Source organism: Vitis vinifera, chromosome 17 (genome assembly GCF_030704535.1).
Source record: "Vitis vinifera cultivar Pinot Noir 40024 chromosome 17, ASM3070453v1".
Lineage (NCBI taxonomy): Eukaryota > Viridiplantae > Streptophyta > Magnoliopsida > Vitales > Vitaceae > Vitis > Vitis vinifera.
The window spans coordinates 3824201-3841657 of NC_081821.1; the positions used below are offsets into that span (position 1 = coordinate 3824201).

The 17457-nt window shown below is 36.4% G+C and overlaps 3 protein-coding genes across 4 annotated transcripts; 2 read left to right on the forward strand and 1 right to left on the reverse strand.

The window, feature by feature from the left end:
* Positions 1-162: 162 nt before the first annotated feature.
* LOC100247427 (uncharacterized) lies at positions 163-5222 on the forward strand. 2 transcript variants are annotated; one of them, XM_002278435.5, is made up of 10 exons: positions 163-410; positions 1904-1999; positions 3209-3293; positions 3517-3638; positions 3975-3999; positions 4102-4185; positions 4295-4324; positions 4417-4522; positions 4662-4726; positions 4922-5222. In XM_002278435.5, exons 1-9 carry the CDS (start codon positions 321-323, stop codon positions 4723-4725), a joined length of 702 nt encoding a protein of 233 aa, XP_002278471.1. In that variant the 5' UTR covers positions 163-320; the 3' UTR covers position 4726; positions 4922-5222. The 2 variants fall into 2 exon arrangements, with proteins under 2 accessions (XP_002278471.1, XP_010663610.1); XM_010665308.3 differs by lacking the exon at positions 163-410 and adding an exon at positions 417-563.
* A 375-nt stretch (positions 5223-5597) lies between these two features.
* Positions 5598-8904, reverse strand: LOC100252536 (small ribosomal subunit protein eS7). The gene is made up of 6 exons (XM_002278335.5): positions 8710-8904; positions 7232-7316; positions 7019-7092; positions 6802-6925; positions 6312-6494; positions 5598-5929 (listed from the first exon to the last, which is right to left on the reverse strand). The coding sequence occupies exons 2-6, from the start codon at positions 7304-7306 to the stop codon at positions 5810-5812; spliced, it is 576 nt and encodes a 191-aa protein (XP_002278371.1). The 5' UTR covers positions 7307-7316; positions 8710-8904; the 3' UTR covers positions 5598-5809.
* A 1243-nt stretch (positions 8905-10147) lies between these two features.
* Positions 10148-16532, forward strand: LOC104882347 (uncharacterized). The gene is made up of 2 exons (XM_010665307.3): positions 10148-11330; positions 15548-16532. The coding sequence occupies exons 1-2, from the start codon at positions 10188-10190 to the stop codon at positions 16316-16318; spliced, it is 1914 nt and encodes a 637-aa protein (XP_010663609.1). The 5' UTR covers positions 10148-10187; the 3' UTR covers positions 16319-16532.
* The last annotated feature ends 925 nt before the right edge of the window (positions 16533-17457 follow it).

Consider the following 17457-nt stretch of genomic DNA (forward strand, 5'->3'; position numbering starts at 1 on the left):
GATTCTTAAATTATTTTTATAACTATTAATTTTTTTTTATAAATATTAAAAATGGCAAAAATAAGAAAATCCATTGACTATGTAATGCCTTCTGAGCATTGGGTAGGGACCCAGGCAGGCAGACAAACTTGGGAGTTCTGAGCTGTCAAAGTCTGAAAATACTACACGTAATTCTACCTGGCGCTTCTCTTCACATTCACTTTCCCACAAGAGAGAGAAGGAGAAGCTTCTCTCATTCTCTCTCTGTACACCATACGTCAGGACACCCAAGTTTGAACCATCATATCCGGTCTCTACCCTTTGGGGACACTGGGAATCATATGGCCAATTGGGAGCTGAAGAAGTGTTGCAATCATGAACAGGTGGTGTTTCTCACCACCATCTCCATATGCACTGTGGTCATCCTCGCGGTAATGCCTTCTTTCATGGGTGCTTCTGTTTTTAATCAATTATTGGCTGCATTTGATTTTTGAGGCATACCCATTAAGCAAAGGCATGGATAAAGTCAATATTATTAGTATCTATGGAGTATGGCCTGCAGTGGAGCAGTTGGGACTAGTTGGGTGAGTGGTGTGACATGGGCCAGATCTCTTTTTCCCACTGAAGATGACCTGTTTCTGAAAATCTGGGTGTGCCCAGAAGTTTGTTTTGCTTTCTTCATGTGTTTTGTTGTGTGCTATCTGCTGTGGCAGTACTTCACAGGAATGCATTGTCAGAATCTAGGGTGCCCTTTGCTTTTGTACTGTTCTTCTTTGTGTTCCTTTACCAATTTGGATGATCTAAATATGTGCCTAATTTAGCTTTTCCTGTTAGATTTTTCAAGGGGCGGAAGCAAGTCATGAGATCTATTTGAATTGCGGAGAGATTTGAAAGTTAAAGTTAATTTCTTTCTTAATTGGAAACTAAATTGGCTTTTGGGCTCTTGAGCATTAGTTTGCTTTTTTAGTAGTCTTGGTTCTTCTACCATATCAATGATTAACTTTTTTTTCTTATTAATTTTCATCTAGTCTTGTTCTTTTTTTCTTTTGCATTGCTTTTCAACATATTTAGTTGTAGATCCATGTTGAAATTCCACGGGGTTCGGTGAATTGAAATATAATATTTCTTGTATGTACATTGAATTTTGGACCTAGATGCTTAAATGGTCTTAAGCTAACTTAACTTAAGGGTAATCCAATCATATTCTTTATGACGATAATTTAGACTTAACAACCCAAAAGTTTTTCACTTGGAGGTGTTTTGAAGCCCTCATTTTCCTCCAAAATTATCTTTCTGGAAGTCCCCCCCCCCCCCCCCCCCCCCCCATCCTTCCTTTTGTCTTAAACAACCCTTAATTTCAATAGATTGCCAAATACTTCAAAGTGATCAAAATTGCCCCGAATTAGTTGAGCTGACCCTTATTTGACCAAAATCATAATGTTTGTTCATTCCACACCATTTTAAGCTGAGAACCCAACTTTTAACTGCAATGCTCAATTTTCCAAGAAAAAGACCAAAACCCCTAGCCTCCAACTGGAATATAAATAGAAGGTTCTCAAAAACTGCCTCCAATTGTGGTAGTTTGAATTCATGCATTTCATGGGAGCTGGGTGTCTGGTGAAATGTACAACCAAAGTCTACCAATTCCCATTAGATCAGGTCCTTGGTGATTTTAACAGAAGATATGCCATATGTTTTGAAGTTCAAATAAATGGACTGTCAGTTTCCCTCTTTCAAAATGGAATTATCACATTCTTGGAGATGGGTTCAAGAAGGGAGAATTAATCAAGAATAGCATTTCCTTTTCAAACCACTTTTTCCCCCCTTCTCAGGTTTTATCTTTTGCTGGCCACGTCTATGCTTATTGGTACTGCTTTATCTGAAAACCAATTCTGCAGTTCTCAATCTTGTTTAATTCATGTAGCTATGGAGAACAATATTGCTGACACCATTCAAGCTTGTCACTGTATTTCTTCATGAAGCCAGTCATGCCATCGCTTGCAAACTAACATGTGGCCATGTAAGCAGCCTTTTTCTCCCTTCAACTTTTCGTGTATAAATCATGAGTGACACAAGGAAAAAGTTTAGGAACCTTATTTTATTTGAATTTTAGTTGCACAAACATAATCCAAACATGGGAGTCTGTAAAGCAATATAGTTTGTTTGCTTCTGATTTGAATGTTTATCTTTATTTTCAGAAAATGCATATGTACATTTTTCTTAATTTGAACTTGACACTTGGAATTAGAAGCTGAGCCATAAGATTTTGGTCTGATGTCAGTTGATTGAATGTAGTCCCCATATGAAAATTATCTAAAAGGTAATTTGTCTGCCTATTTTTGAATCCCATATCATTGAATTGTATAACTTGGTGATGTGAAACGGTTTCATAACCAAACTCACAAAGTAATAGAAATCAGATTATTTATTGAAATTCTGAAAAGTTTGTATTCCAAGTGAGAAATGCAAAATGCTTGCACTCATTTTGGAAAAAATGTGTAGACTGAAACACAAACATATCCTCCATTTTATATTTATTTATTGAAACAGACAGACAGAGGGAGAGAGTTATTTTTGGTTTAGTTTCCCTTTTCATCAATTTGTGCCACTGTTTTTACTTTCAAGTTAGCTGAATAAGTCGAGGAATGACATGTTGACTTGACTAGGATTCTTTCCACTCATAAGTTCTTGGAACACACTTCCACATTCTGGTTCATAGAGAAAAAGCTTGTACAACTAACATACTCATGATTAATCTTTTTTTCTTGGTTTAGTTTTCTTTATATGCTATGTGGTATTTCTCTGAAAATGCTAATTAATACATTACCTTAAAAAGGACATGTTAGTAAGTCTGACATAGATGATTATATGCCTAATTCTTACTAATAGCTGTTGATGATTTCATATTAATGGTGTTACTACATTTCTTTGTTAAGCCTATTTTGGGTGGAGTAAATACATGTTTGGTCTTTGTGCTCTGAATCTGACTGGGGCGCTTCCATATACAGCCATAGTTCCCTTTCCTTTACCACTGGGTGCCTACCCCTGGAGTAGACTTGAACAAAAGTAACAACAATAGTTTCTATTGAGTGTCTTTATGCATGTCAATGCGTATCAGTGTGGCTATAATTACATTTGGGGTTTCTTGAGCTGCTCTCCCCCATCAACTCCTCAGCAACCCTAGACAGGGATCCGTTGCAGTTCTTCTGATTTACTCTGTGGAATGCAGGTGGAGGGGATCCAGGTTCATGCAGATGAAGGTGGAACCACACAAACGCGCGGTGGCATATATTGGTTAATCTTGCCTGCTGGATGTAGCTCCTTTTTTGCTCTGATAATTTCTATGTCACATCACAATGCATTCCTAGTTTTCACGCAAGAAGCATAATCTAGTATCATGCAGATGCCATACTTGGGTGTAACATCATTCATTTGATCCATCTATTATCCCACATATAAATTCATGCTATTTATGATTCTTGACGTTATCAATATATCTTGGAATTGATGTTTTGTCGTTTCTTTATGGTATTCCAGACCTCGGATCATCATTTTGGGGAATGGTCTTGATAATTGCATCCACAAATGTTCTCACTGCAAAAATTGCTGCTGGATGTTTTGCTTTTGCTCTACTTGTTGTACTTTTTGTAGCTAAAAATGTAAGTATTTATGAATCTCAAGGATGTATTATACTTTGGTGTCAAATTGTACCTACAGATGCTGGAGTTCACGAACTGGAACTCCTTTTGAAATGCAATTACTATTTTCAATTTTCTTAGTAAATGAAAGAACAAGTTTGTCACATCAAATGGCTTTCGATGCCAAATCTTGACAAAATGTAGGAATAGGGTCTTTCTCAAAGCCCTATACCAAATCAAGGTTAAGGAAAACATGGTTGGACTATGTTTACCTAAGTTTTTAGTAGTTAATCAGACTATGCAGGCATGTTATATTTGTATGACTGCTTGAATATTTCTGTTCTGTTATTTAAACAGTGGACACTCCGGGGACTTTGCATTGGTACGTTCTTTCAGGATCTGGACGTATCTTGCTTCCTAAAATATAACACAAGCTGCACAATAATATTTAGATGATGCTCACGTTTACATTTTCGGGCATCAGGGTTCATTATACTCATTGCTGTAGTTTGGCTTCTGCAAGAAACAACTGAAATCCGCATACTGCGGTACATCATTCTGTTCATCGGTAACACTATCCTCATCATTTTCTTTCCTTTCCACTCACTGAAATGCTCCATTTCGCATTTCTTCATGATGAATGGATTGCTGTCTCTCTCTTCTTTGGCAAACTGCAGGTGTAATGAACAGCTTATTTTCAGTTTATGGTATGGTCTTGGAGACAAAGCAATTAATTCAGTTTATATAACCATCTTTTCTGGAGTCACAAATGACCTGCAATGTGCATCTACTGATGCAGATATCTACGATGATCTGATATCCCGAAGAGTTAACTCTAGTGATGCTGAGAAGTTTGCGGAAGTTTGTCCTTGCCCTTGTAATGGTGTAGGTTGGGGTGTTATCTGGTGAGCATTTTATCCAATTGAAAAGTTTTTTTTTTTTTTTTCTCTGTTCTTGTTGAACTTAGAAGGGTTAGTTCTATGATTCTGTGTTTATGTTATATTGCTTTGCTTCCTAATTATAAAGCGATGTACCTCGTTGCAGGGGGCTCATCTCTTTCTTGTTTCTTTGTGGAGCCATGTACCTTGGTCTTGTGATCTTGTCTTGAGGTACATTCTGCTTGGACTATTTATTGTTTGTGTTTCTGTTTTGTTGCATCTGCAAGGATCATCTTTAGGGTTGAGTGAGATATAGCATGGTTTGGCTCCCATGGCTTATATATATGTTGCCTATCACAAACAAAAAAACGCCTTACATAATGTTTTTATGGAAATCCTTTTCTGTTGTATTTGTCAATTTTTCAGGAGGTTGACAAATTAGGTTGTGAATCATGGCGAGACCAAGGACTTCTTCACGCTCCATGCTCCTATTTATGGATGTTGTTGCATGATAATATTGGAGGTGTCTCCACCATGCTGAATTCCAGAGCTTCGAGATCGTCTCAACAGTTTTATGCTAGAAAATTTTCTGCTTTATGATTGACATTGTTCTGAATTTTGTTTCTTTTTTTTAACGGCTTTTTTTTTAGCAGAAAGAAATTTATAATAGCAGCCTGAACAAGCAGTAATTGGGAATTGAAATTAGCAAGTCTATTGGAAGAGTGAACCATCAACTGAATAACATTTTACTGTAAACAAAATTACCCTGGTTGGCTGCACAATTTCTTACAAGAATTAGTCTTACACATACACGAAACATAATTGGATTAGTCTCGACAGTAAGAGTGAAAACCCAGCCAGGGCATGTTGTGGGACATGGGATTTGGCGTTTGTCAGAACATTGCTGCATTCATGTTTATGCATCGCCAAATCTGGGTTCAAAGCCATTGCTTCATGATCAGACCATGTTGCAAACAAGTTTTAATCAAGGGGTTTATAGGATCCGCCAACAAGAATTATATTTTCCAAGCTGCAAATGCACATTCATCACAAATTAACATGCTTGTATGACCAATAATTTCCGAACTCCAAGATGCCATACTGAGAATAAGGAAAATTCCTTGAAAGGATAAGAATCCTACATCAAACCAAACAATTCCAGGGGGCATAAAGCAGATCAAAAAGAAATAAGAAACTTCACAACGGTTCCTGCTTACTAAGCCAACTCATTAACATCAAAATTTTAAATAGTGCCCACTAAATGCAGTTGTTAAGGGAAAAAGACATGTAACAGAGACAAATCAACGAGTATATCTAAGCCTCCGTCAGCGGGTACTCAAAGACAACATCTTTGCCTGAAAGCTTCCTGTAAACTGCAGCAAAGGTCTCCAGCTTGTACTCAGTGTTGTTGCGTTCTTTTGGGTCCAAGAAAATCTGCACATACAGAATTAAGATGAGTGTGAGTGCAAGCAAACCAAGGACACATCATTCTTTTTTGCAAAATAATAATAATAATAATAATAATTTAAATAAATAAAACACTGGTATAGCTTGTTTACAAGAAATTTATTGCTGAGCAGAACATTCATAAAAGAGTTAGTTGCTTCATTAGATAAGTTGATAATGAACCTTAGCCCAATGGCTACTCTTTTTCCTGATACTTTCATCCAGGACATGTCTGGCTACATATTTACCAAATCATTCATTGACAATATGTATACCCAGATCTCAATTGCCTGCTCCCCTAAAATGATGTCACCAAAGGTGTAGACTAGGAACATGTGATTGATTATGCAATGATAGTTATTATTTTGACCTTGATTATCTTGGATCCATCAAGACGGTATCTGATGCGCTTCCCAACTATCTCAGCAGGTAGAACAATATCTTCCAGCATTGCCTCATGCACAGAAGTGAGTGTGCGGCTACGGGGCCGTTGAACAGCAGAACCTTTCTTTGGGGGCCTCACTATCCTCCGAGTGGCAATGAAGATCACATCCTGCCAGACAATTTTAGGGTGAGCTTAGAAAAACAAGGATGCCACAACCAGGAAGTATAATCCAATATTTTTACCACCATCTCTGACACTTTGAATCAGCATGACAGAGACAACTGGATTGAACCAAGCTACCAGCTCATAAAAGTCAGATCAAGCAAAGGCTCCATAGCATTATCTAGTAGAGTGCATCATTTGGTATAAATTTGTTTCAGTCTCACGCAGCGCATTACCAAATTCCAGCTTCTTGTTTACCTTGGAATCAGAATTAAATTGCAATTAAACCAAAGGAAAGTAGTGGTTATATTACCTTCCCACTGAACTTCTTCTCAAGCTCTCTCACAAGCCTAACATGAATCTTGCGGAAAGCTTTTCTCAGTCTGTAGGGGATATGTATAACAACAGCCTTTCGGGTGCCAGAGACATCCACTTGACTGCACCAATGCAGAGAGAACAAGAATAAACTACTAAATAATGGCCAAGGACAATTCCTTTTTAAAAACATACATTTCATAAATCATTCTTACAGAGCAGAATTTATGTATAGATCCTTCAAGTCACTCTTGATTTCTGGGTTGGTATTCTCCAAATCAAAGAATGCCTGCAAGAAAGCACAAAAATGGAAGAATATAAATGATGTATCCCATAAATTGCAGGATATCAGATGCAAAAGAATATCAATAATATATTTGAAAGAGAGAAATAATAAAACTAAAAATGAAAACAACAACAACAATAACCTGTGCAACTGATTCCTCAAATTCAGTGGGTTCAGAATCCTTATCTTTCTGGATTTTCCTCGCTGCAGTATACATCTTGAGAAATCTGAAGGAAATGGTCAATAATAAGTAGGAAAAATTAGCTGACAGGTATGCAAAAAAAAGTCATATAAAAGCATGTAAAGATATATAATAATCAGGACACATAATTGAGGAAATTATAGCAAGAAGTTTTGTGTGTAAATTTACTTTGGTATGTCATTACACTTACCACTCAAGTTTGAAGTGAGCAGTTTACTATCTTTCCCGTATAATTTTTAAATTATTTTTAAATGGAATGTAATGGCTATCTTAGGGCATCCAGGTGTTGTCAAGAACCAATGGGAGACCAAAGCAATGCCACGCTTAAGTAAAGGCATTACAAGAATACAAGGCATCAATCATGCCAAATATTGCATAGAATGATAAAAGAGCTTTTTAAAAAGTGCTTGTATACAATGCTTCGACAATTTATAAAAACAAAAACCAGTTCTTTAGATAGTGAAATCAAAACATAACTGAATTAATGGTTTAGCACTTTGGCTTCCATCCAGATTATAAGTTTACACATGTAGACATAAAAACCATTTGCATTCCCAAACCACTTGACAGCCCATCAATATTCAATCAGAAATTAAGGACACTTATGAAAAGAAAACGGAGAAAACTTGTAATTCAACAATAGTCACCTCAAAAACCCAACCCCCATACTATGATTTATTAAGGACTTAATCAGTCCAACATTTCCCTGTTCGAGGAAAGCCACCCATCATTGCCGGAATGATTCACATGCCACGAGATCTAGGATTTTCATTTTTGTTACTAAAATGTTGCAAAAGGGAAGAGACAAAATTCTTTATCCTCAAAATTTTAAAGAAAAAAATCAAATAATTGGAAATTTAATTGCTCTTTGTAAAAGACCCAATATATATATATATATATACAACCTCATTTCAAATATCAACTAAGCCTGACAGGACTACTGGCCTTATTTCGGTTTAGTATTTCAATTCTTTCTAGAATAAATGACCAAAAATCATAAATCTCCAAGTTGTCTTCTCGGCAACCAAACACAAAAAGAAAAAATAATTATATTTCCCTAAAGCATCTAATCCATTAGATAGTGCAAAGTATAGGCATAAAATCATCAACTCCAATGCACACCAATCAGTGAAACATAAACAATCTAATCATCTACCCATTCATCCAAAAAGGAAAAGTCTAACACACCCAATTAGCAAATCAAAACCTACACAATCAAAACAATAAAAATAAAACAAAAAAAACAACATAAGATGAAAAGGGGAAAAAATCAACTTGTGTAAGTACAAGGGATATTTTAGTTTTTCTCGGGTGCTGAACAGAAGAGAAAAAGCTAGAAAATTTGTTTACGGTTTCTGAGCTTTCTCGGGAGACAAACAATGGATAATTGATGAAGGGCAAGTGGATTGAAGAAGTACCTGAAGGCGAAGCGAAGAGCGAAGAGATCTGCGAGTGAGAGGAAAACCCTAAGCTCTGGTTTCGCGCTTCACGGAGGGTCTAGGGTTGGGGGAAAAGATGGCTTAAATCGATCAAATGAACGGCTGGGATGGTCAAATGTACACGTGGACAGGGTAGATTAAGTGAACGGATGGTGCTTAATTTTATAGGCTAAGTTGGCATCATGCCGACTTAAACCTTTCCCTTTTTATTTTATTTTATATTTCTATATTAAAAAAACAAGGAACAAATGCACCTAAGTAGAAACAAATAAATAAATAAAAATCAGATCATGTTTTGAAAATAGTTTTGAAAAATAGTTTTTAAAAATTGGACTTTGATGTTTTATAGACAAAAGTATGTTTGAAACTTAAAATGTTTTTAATATTTTTAAATATAATTTAAAAATAATGACTCTATTTTATATTCTTAAGAATCAAAAATAGAAAATAGTCCAAACAAATTATAATTTATTTTTACTGAGTGGGAAAATGAGAAAGAAAAATTAAGATGAAATTTGGTATATTTTGAAATCCTTGTCTATATTAAAAATTTATAATAGTATGTAATAAAATTGGCATAGAAATCAAGGAAATGAAAGTTTGTTATGACTTTTTATTTAGACACCTCAAATTATATTTATTTCCACCCACTTGATAACTCCATTCAATTTATTTATATATTCACTTAAAAATAATAATTTTATTAATATATTCATTTATAATTTTAAATATATCTAAAGTATTCTAAAGATTCTTTTCTCTCACACTCGTCTTTTCTTCCTTTCTATCTCAATATTTTTTTCTTAACCACAAACTCTAAGAAAAAAATCACCTCTTTTAAACTCATTTGATAAAAAGAGTATTTGAAGTATGTGTTATAACTCATTTGATAAAAAAAATCACATTTTTTTAAATAATGTATTATAAGTGATTATAAAAATTACTTTTAATATTTTTAATACTTAAATTTTTCTTATTGTTCAAGTTTTAGAAATGTTGATAACGCTTTATAGAATCATTCAAAAATACACTTTAAATGATTCTCCTAAAAATGCTTTAAAAAAATATTTCGAATAGAAATGCTATTAAACCCACACACTTATAATATATTATTTAAAGAAAAAAGTTTTCTTAAAAGACAATCTTCCTTAAAAGTATTGAATTTTAAAAAGTTAGATAAATTTTAGAATTTATAAAGAAATTAATGTTTTCAAAAGATAATTTAAATATCGTGTAACTATATTGAAAAATAGGTTTAAATTTTAAAATTTATACTAAAATCATTTCACAACTTATAAAAATACTGTAATTTGAGAATAGTTTCTCAGATATAAATTCTAAATTATTTTTACGGCTACCAATTTTTTTCACATGTATTTTATTTTTTAAAAAATGTTTAAATATAGAAAATCCCGCGTTCGAGCCCTGCAATTTTAGTCGCATCTTCCTATCGCCAGATGTTCTTGAAAATGCCCAGTAGAAACTCCGCCGTTACCACTGACAACTCCACTGCTCTCAGAAGATCTCCCAGGTTTCTCCATCAGAACAACCTTCCAGAACCACAAGGCCCCAAAACCCCTAAGCCCCAGTCCAGGAACAACCGGTCACGCTACTTGGATCATCCTCTCAGCTCAAAACCGAATGTTTCTGTGAAGAGAACCCGCAAGGATTCCGCTGGAAATATTACGGTGAAGTTGGGTCAATCGAACTCGTGCGTGAGTTCGAGTACCGGGTTGCGAAAATCTCCCAGATTGCAGAGTGGGGTTGAGGGTTTTTCAAATCCAGATGCTTCTCTGAAGAAAATCCATAAAGGTTGCACCGAAAAAGTAGGGAAGGATTTGAGGAAACCGAGTGCTGAGTTGCAAAAGTGCGTGAGTTTCAGCACTGGGCCGAGAAAATCTGCCAGGTTGCGTGGTGGGGTTGAGGGTTGTTCATCACCATACGCTTCTCTGCAGAAAACCCACAAAAATTGCGTGGAAAATATTGGGAAGGAATTGAAGCAATCTAGCGATGAGTTGAATAAATGTGTAAAATCGGTTACTGGGCCGAGAAAATCCTCAAGATTGAGCAAAGGTGTCAGGGAGTCTCCCAGGTATCCTTACCAAGAAAACGCGGGTGAACACGTCGAGATGATGCACCTCAAAGATGGGTTGAGAAAATCTGCAAGATTAGATAATGAGTTTGAGGTCTTTCAGGGCTTCAGACGGTCTCCAAGGTTTCCTAGTCAAGGAGACAACAATAATTGTGTTGATAGGACTGTTGACGGTAAGTGTAATAGGCTTAGTAATTCTGTCTTGATTGAGTCTTCCAAGGAAGATGCTTTAGTGGCTGTTAGTAAAGAAGAAATGGGGAAGAGGGAAACAAGGTTGAGTAGTAGCTATGTTGCTTCTCCAGCCACCGCACTTGCTGGAAGGGATAGTAAGAGGAAAGATATCAATATAGGCAGTACGGAAATTGAGGGTAGCAGGAAAAGAAAGCTAGGGGAGGAGGGTGACATTGGCCTTCTCTCCGGATGGACAAAGGAGCAAGAACTAGCACTGCAGAGGGCTTATTTTGCTGTAAATCCTACACCCCATTTTTGGAAGAAGGTTGCTAAATTGGTATATTTCTTCACATCCCTTGATATTCAATGGCTTGTTTTTTCGTTATGTTTCAAATTATTTTTACAATAAGAAATATTCTCAAAGCAGAATAATAGCTGTTTTTTTTTTGTTTTTGTTTTTTTTTGTGATTTCGAGGTGTTTACATTGCCCATATTTTCTCAATTGTGGAATATCCCTTGTTCTATTTTAGATATTTGAAATTTAACATTATTTATTGGATACAATGAGAAGAGTTATGCTTCTTAAGTTTCATGTAACTCAATTCATTGGACTATACTAGTTAAGTATCTTCTGTGATTAATACAATTGGATTAATTAAAAGGTGTCCAAAATAGTGAGAAGCAATATCCATAGAATAATTGAGAATGGTGACAGATTTTAAGCTCATAAAATACTTAGATACTCCCTAAATTCTAAAGTGTAGAACATTCAAGAACGATACATGTTTAATGGAAGGGGTGGAGACCTCTGTTGTTGAGATAGCAAGATTGCTAAGCTAGATTATGAAGAATTTACATGAGTGATTTTGTAGGATGATTGAGAGAGGAAATATGCTAGTGGAGTTGGCTATAGCCATCATTTACTGTGCCTTCATGTTGACTGAAATATGGATATTTTTATCCAGAAGTCATTTTTTTTCTTTCCTTTTTTTGACGTTACATGGAATAGAACCTGTAAACTTCCCATCCCCACCCCTGGTGTTGCCACTTGAGCTAGGTCTCAAGGGCCTAATTTTGGATCATTATACCTTTTTATTATTGATTGTAGGGAATGAAGCCTTCACACCACCCATGTATACACTCTTTTAAGAAAAGTTCTCTTAAGGTGGAAGACTTAGCATTACAAGTTATTAAAAGGCCATTGCTTCTAGCAATTACTTGTCCAAAATGAAAATTTGAAGATTGTGTCTGTGAAGCCACTGAGACATAGTCACCAATCCTGTCTCCTCATTCATGACAACATAATTGGCTATTTACTTTTATAGATTGGTGTCTAAGTCCAGATCCAGGTCCATTGAGCTTTGCAGCAACTTGGTTCTTTTTCACACCAAATCACAGTTGACTGTGTTGTCAATTCATGGGAAGCCTTTAGGCTTTTGGTTTGGTGGTTAGGAACTTAGGATAGAACCCTGGTAAGGTGAAGCTGTGCCTTGACATGTTACCACCTCAGAGGGAGGAGAATCTTGGGATAGTGGTTGCTGGGCACATTATTCATGCCATCGCCCCTGCTGGCTTTCACTTTCTTGCACTTAATGGCTCTTTCTGGAATATGCCAGAATAGTAGGTTTTTTATTTTATTTTATTTTATGAGAACCAGAATTGTAGGTATTAACCTAGGTAAATTCCATCTTGTATCACTTTTTTCCTCTTTCCTCTACCTCTTAGGTTGTTTTACTCTTTCCTCTGGTTGAAGCACTCCTTTATCCCACTCTCCTGTTTGAGGCACCTCTTCTTATTTATTTTGATAAGTAAAAAAGGATGATATATTAAAAGTGCTTGTAAAATGGTGCAATAAAGTACACACGGAGCATAAAAACAGGCCAAAGGACAAGCAAAAAGAAGAAAAGGAAATGAGAGAACAAACACCAACCACCCTAACTAACCGACCATCCCCAATAAACCTGAAGCTCCCCTTAAACCAAACACAAACCAAAACTTTTGACCAACCTCACAAAACAGGTTCTAAGTCCCTAAAGCACCTTCCCTTCCCCTAACAGTGGCCGGAGACTTGTTATAATTTACCAAACACTCTAGTTTACGGATTTACAGCTTGAAACGGGAAGCCAAGGGAATGCTCCCCTTTTTGCCTGAAACCTTGACCCCATGCCCTTTTCTTGACTCTAATTTCTTCTGTAGGGAACTAATCTCCTTTTCAAATCCCTCCATAGGTTACCCTAAGAAGCTACTGAAATTGACAAAATTAGTGGGGAGGCTATCAAAACCCCACCCCCCCTTGGGACACAAGCAATTGCAAAGGCCTTAGGGTGCTCCACCTGTTCTTGTTGATCAATCTCACCCGAGATATTCTATTAATTTATTTTTAGCTTTCTCAATTAACAAAAAGTAGGGAAAAAAATTATGTTTGTGTGTTTTTTCCTTTCAAAACATTGATCTTATTGCAATTTGAGTTTTTTAAAATCAAGTTTTCAGTTAAAGCTTTACATATATTAGATCCCCATTCCACTCATCCTACGCAGTTTGCTTGGCCTTATTTTTTTTATCCTTTCCACCCCTTGAATTTGAGTGAGCTTACATATTTCCTAGCTTTTATTCATTTTTCCTAACATCTGTCTCAGCTCTGTTTCAGTTGTGTAAAAATTTTAGTCCTGTTATTGCCAACTTACTATTGTTCTGTAAAATTTCTCCATTTTGTGTTTGGTCATGATTGCCCACCTATCTTCAGTTTGCTGTGCAGTATCCACCTTGAACTCTTATGACCTACATATGATTGAATCAAGGCTACTGAAGTTTTGAACCTTAATCTTCATTTTACCTCTATTATTTTTACCAAGGTTGTATTCTGTATGTTTTATTTTGTTCTAATTTATTTTGAAAATTTTAAATTTAAGGGGGCATCCTTCAAGTATCCAATTTCTGAGTTTACTCCATGCTTTGTCATTTCAACATAAATGGAGTCATTTGTCAATTGCACATGGTAACGAATCTCAAGTTATATATGCATTCAATTCAAGTCATTGAAACTGGGGCAGATAGAAATCACAACACCTCCATCTCCTTCAATAATTAGTTTATAAAGATGAAAGATCTAGCAGTCCAGGACCGAAGCTTAAAACTATTAGGCAGGGAATGGAGACGGGTGTGCCCTTACACATGCCTTTTTTGTCTGAACTGTTTTTATTAAAAGAAGTTACGATTAAAGAATGAACTTTGGTTTTTCCCATGAAACTAAATTATTTTGAGGATGTCAATAGGCCTCTCACGAATGTGGAAAAAAGTTTATCACACATCTGTTTGTAATTCTACAGTAAGTTTATCATAAGAGAATCTCATATCTCTTAGGCAGGGTGGAAGATATATAGATTGTCAACATTACTTTGTTGAGCTTACTTTGCTATTTTATGTGATCTTTTACTATTCCAGTCTTAGTGGGAATTGGAGAAATCGGAGAGGAATTTTTATCGGGTGCCTAGGCATGTGACATAGGATGGTCAGGTGGGAGATTGTCTGTTCCCCAAAAAGTATGAGACTTTGGCAATTGGTAGGATAGGAAGTTTCAGCAGAGCACTGTTAAGAAAACAGTGGTGGGGGTTTGCAGTTGATGGGAATGGTCCATGGAGGAGGGTGATTGTAGATTAGTTTAGGGAGGTAGAAGGGTGGTGGAGGTCAATGGCAACGAAGGGTTATGGAAATTCATCAGTAAGGGATAGAGGATGTTTACTATGTATGCTTGATTCAAAGTGAGAATAAGGAGAGAGAATGTTTTGGCTTGATGCTTGTATGGTGATCAACCATGGAAGGAGACTTCCCAGATTTATTCAGTCATTGTGAATGGTAGAGCAAAGATGACAGATTACAGTGGTCATTTGCAGACAGGAAGCTTTTGGTATTTAAGGTTCATTAGGAACTTAAATGATTAGAATGGGATCTATTTGACTCCTTCATGATTCAGCTTTATATTGAAGGCATGGGTATCATGGTATGGAGCTTAACAGGCTGATGGGTGTTCCTCTGTAAAGTGGTTCTCCAAGATGCCATTTCTCAGAGTTAAGGATGGTTTTCCAGAGAAGGGCAGATGTGGGATTTTTGGCCTCCATGCTAGCCTTTTTCATTTGGGCAGCTATGTGGAAAAGGTATTAATAATTTGATCTTCTGAAGACAAAAGGATGTTTCCTACTAATTGGTGTATCATGTGCAGAAGGAAGTGACGAATTAGTCAATCATTTCCTTCTACATGGCAAGTGGCTTGGGAACTGTGATCCTTGATATTTGCTTTATTTTGGGGTTTATTTGGTTCTCCCTCAGTCAATAAAGGAGTTGTGTATCAACTGAGAGTTTAAGAGTAAGCTTTTATTATTCAAAAATCAGCATTTCAAATATTCTCTTGAAGGTTAACATCAACATAGAATATTACACTAATCTAATACAAAGAAGTAATCATCAGTTTCCCACTTCGTAAAAATATAGTAGTTATTCTCTCACAATGTTTATTTTAGTATCAAATGTTAGATTTTAAGTATACAAAATCCATTGCAGGTCCCTGGAAAGTCTGCACAGGATTGCTTTGACAAAGTCCACTCTGACCACTTAACCCCACCTCCACATCGGCCTCGTTCAAGGGCAACCAGATCAAACTCTTCATCTCAGGTTTCTGTCCCACTTTCTGCAAGTAAAATACTTAGGCCTGCTGAGCCAAAGATTAAAAGGCCAGGATGCAGTAAAAAGAAGACTCATCGTACCCAGAAAGCTATGAGGGATTTGCTGCAAAAGCATTATGAAGTGGACCAAGATTATGAAGCGGATTTGTTCTCAGTTCTTGAGCCCACAGCAACTCCATCTACTCAAACTTCCCAGCATAGTGTGATGCTCTCCACCCCAGAGCATGTACAGGGAAAATTGACGTTTCTTCAGAAGCTCCGTGAGAGATCTTCTTCAGACCATAAGAAACCCCGTTCAAGATTCAGTACCTCTTTTGGAAGTGCTCTTGTAAGTTCTCCAGTCCTAAAGCCAGTGAAGAATAGGGCCTTACATGAGAAATACATTGATCAATTACACAGCAGGGAAGCTAGAAGAAAAATGGCATCAGTACAGGCAGCAAAATCCACTCTTGGAGAAGAGGATAGAAAGGAGAATCATGTCCAGAAAATGAATGCGATTACAGCTGCAAGAAATGCTCTGGTTTGTGATGCAAGGGATGCTATCAATCAGTTCCAATATCTACAGGCCAATCCCTTGTCTAACTCTTGTGAGTTTGATGGTGATGGTGTTAATGTTGATGAGGATGATGAAGGTGAAGATGGAACTTAACAGATCCTTCTTGATTACATAATGAATTGTCTATATTGAGATTTAGTAGTTCTCTGCACTAATTGAAGCTGCCTGCTATAACCACCGACCCCGGATTGCTTTTGCAATATAAATGGGAATTCGGCTTCTGGCTATTCTTTGCTAATTTGTAACTAGTTTCATTCTTGACTGGAAGTAACTCTAGCCTCATTCAATGCATCATTCATGACCTGAATTCTGAGTTTGCTCTAAAAATGCTTGGTTCTGCGAGTTGCTTTCTAGGATTTGAAGCCCATCGCTCTTCGACAGTTTTGCATTTAATCAAAGCACATCCTTGACTTCAGAAAACTACAATGTCAAATGCCAAAGCTAGCTCTACTCCAATGTGTTCCAGCAAAAAGCTTTCCCTTCATGATGGTGTTTCCCTTTCTAATCCCACTTTATTCAATTGGCGCTTTACAATATCTCACCATGACATGCCTTTATATTGCATTTTCTATTAATAAACTTAGCTAATTCCTGCTTGTTCCAACTGAAAATCATTGGAAGGCTTGTAAAAGAGTTCTTTGTTACTTAAGGGCCACCATTGATTGTAGCATTCTCTTCAAACCTGCATCACACCTTCATCTTGAAGAATTTTCTGATGCTGATTGGGCTAGTTGCATTGCTGATCATCACTCCACCATTGGCTAGTGTATCAACTTAGGAGGGAACTTAATGACTTGGAGCTCTAGAAAACAAAAAGTTGTATTTCACTCATTGATAGAGGCAGAGTATCGTGCCTTAGCTCAAGCCACTATGGAGATAGTTTGGATTTAATCCCTTTTCATTAAACTAGGCATCACAATCTCTTCAAATCCTGTTTTGTGGTGATAACCAAAGTGCTAATTCCTTGGCTTCCAATCTTGTATTTTGTGCTAGAAAGAAACATATTGAGATTGATGTATATTTTGTTCGAGAATGTGTTGTTGCTAAGTGCTAAAAGCTTGATGTTCAATATGTTCCAACTAATGATCAAGTAGCTGATATAATTACGAAGTCCTTACCTAAGTCATGTTTTGATTAGCTTTCATCCAAGCTCAATCTCAAACCAAATACTCACTTCCGCTTGTGGGTGGATGTTAAGTATAGTCAGTTTGAAGTTAGAAACTGATTTTGTT

What these genes read in the sequence shown, in the direction of transcription:
- LOC100247427 (XM_002278435.5), top strand. Translation starts at nt 321, where the DNA reads ATGGCCAATTGGGAGCTGAAGAAGTGTTGCAATCATGAACAGGTGGTG. An exon ending in GTACATCATTCTGTTCATCG is followed by an intron (nt 4,186 to 4,294) that starts GTAACACTATCC and finishes GGCAAACTGCAG; the next exon opens with GTGTAATGAACAGCTTATTT. An exon ending in CAGCTTATTTTCAGTTTATG is followed by an intron (nt 4,325 to 4,416) that starts GTATGGTCTTGG and finishes CTACTGATGCAG; the next exon opens with ATATCTACGATGATCTGATA.
- LOC100252536 (XM_002278335.5), bottom strand. Translation starts at nt 7,306, where the DNA reads ATGTATACTGCAGCGAGGAAAATCCAGAAAGATAAGGATTCTGAACCC. An exon ending in TTGAGGAATCAGTTGCACAG is followed by an intron (nt 7,093 to 7,231) that starts GTTATTGTTGTT and finishes GCTTTCTTGCAG; the next exon opens with GCATTCTTTGATTTGGAGAA. An exon ending in CTATACATAAATTCTGCTCT is followed by an intron (nt 6,926 to 7,018) that starts GTAAGAATGATT and finishes GCATTGGTGCAG; the next exon opens with TCAAGTGGATGTCTCTGGCA.
- LOC104882347 (XM_010665307.3), top strand. Translation starts at nt 10,188, where the DNA reads ATGTTCTTGAAAATGCCCAGTAGAAACTCCGCCGTTACCACTGACAAC. An exon ending in GGAAGAAGGTTGCTAAATTG is followed by an intron (nt 11,331 to 15,547) that starts GTATATTTCTTC and finishes AATCCATTGCAG; the next exon opens with GTCCCTGGAAAGTCTGCACA.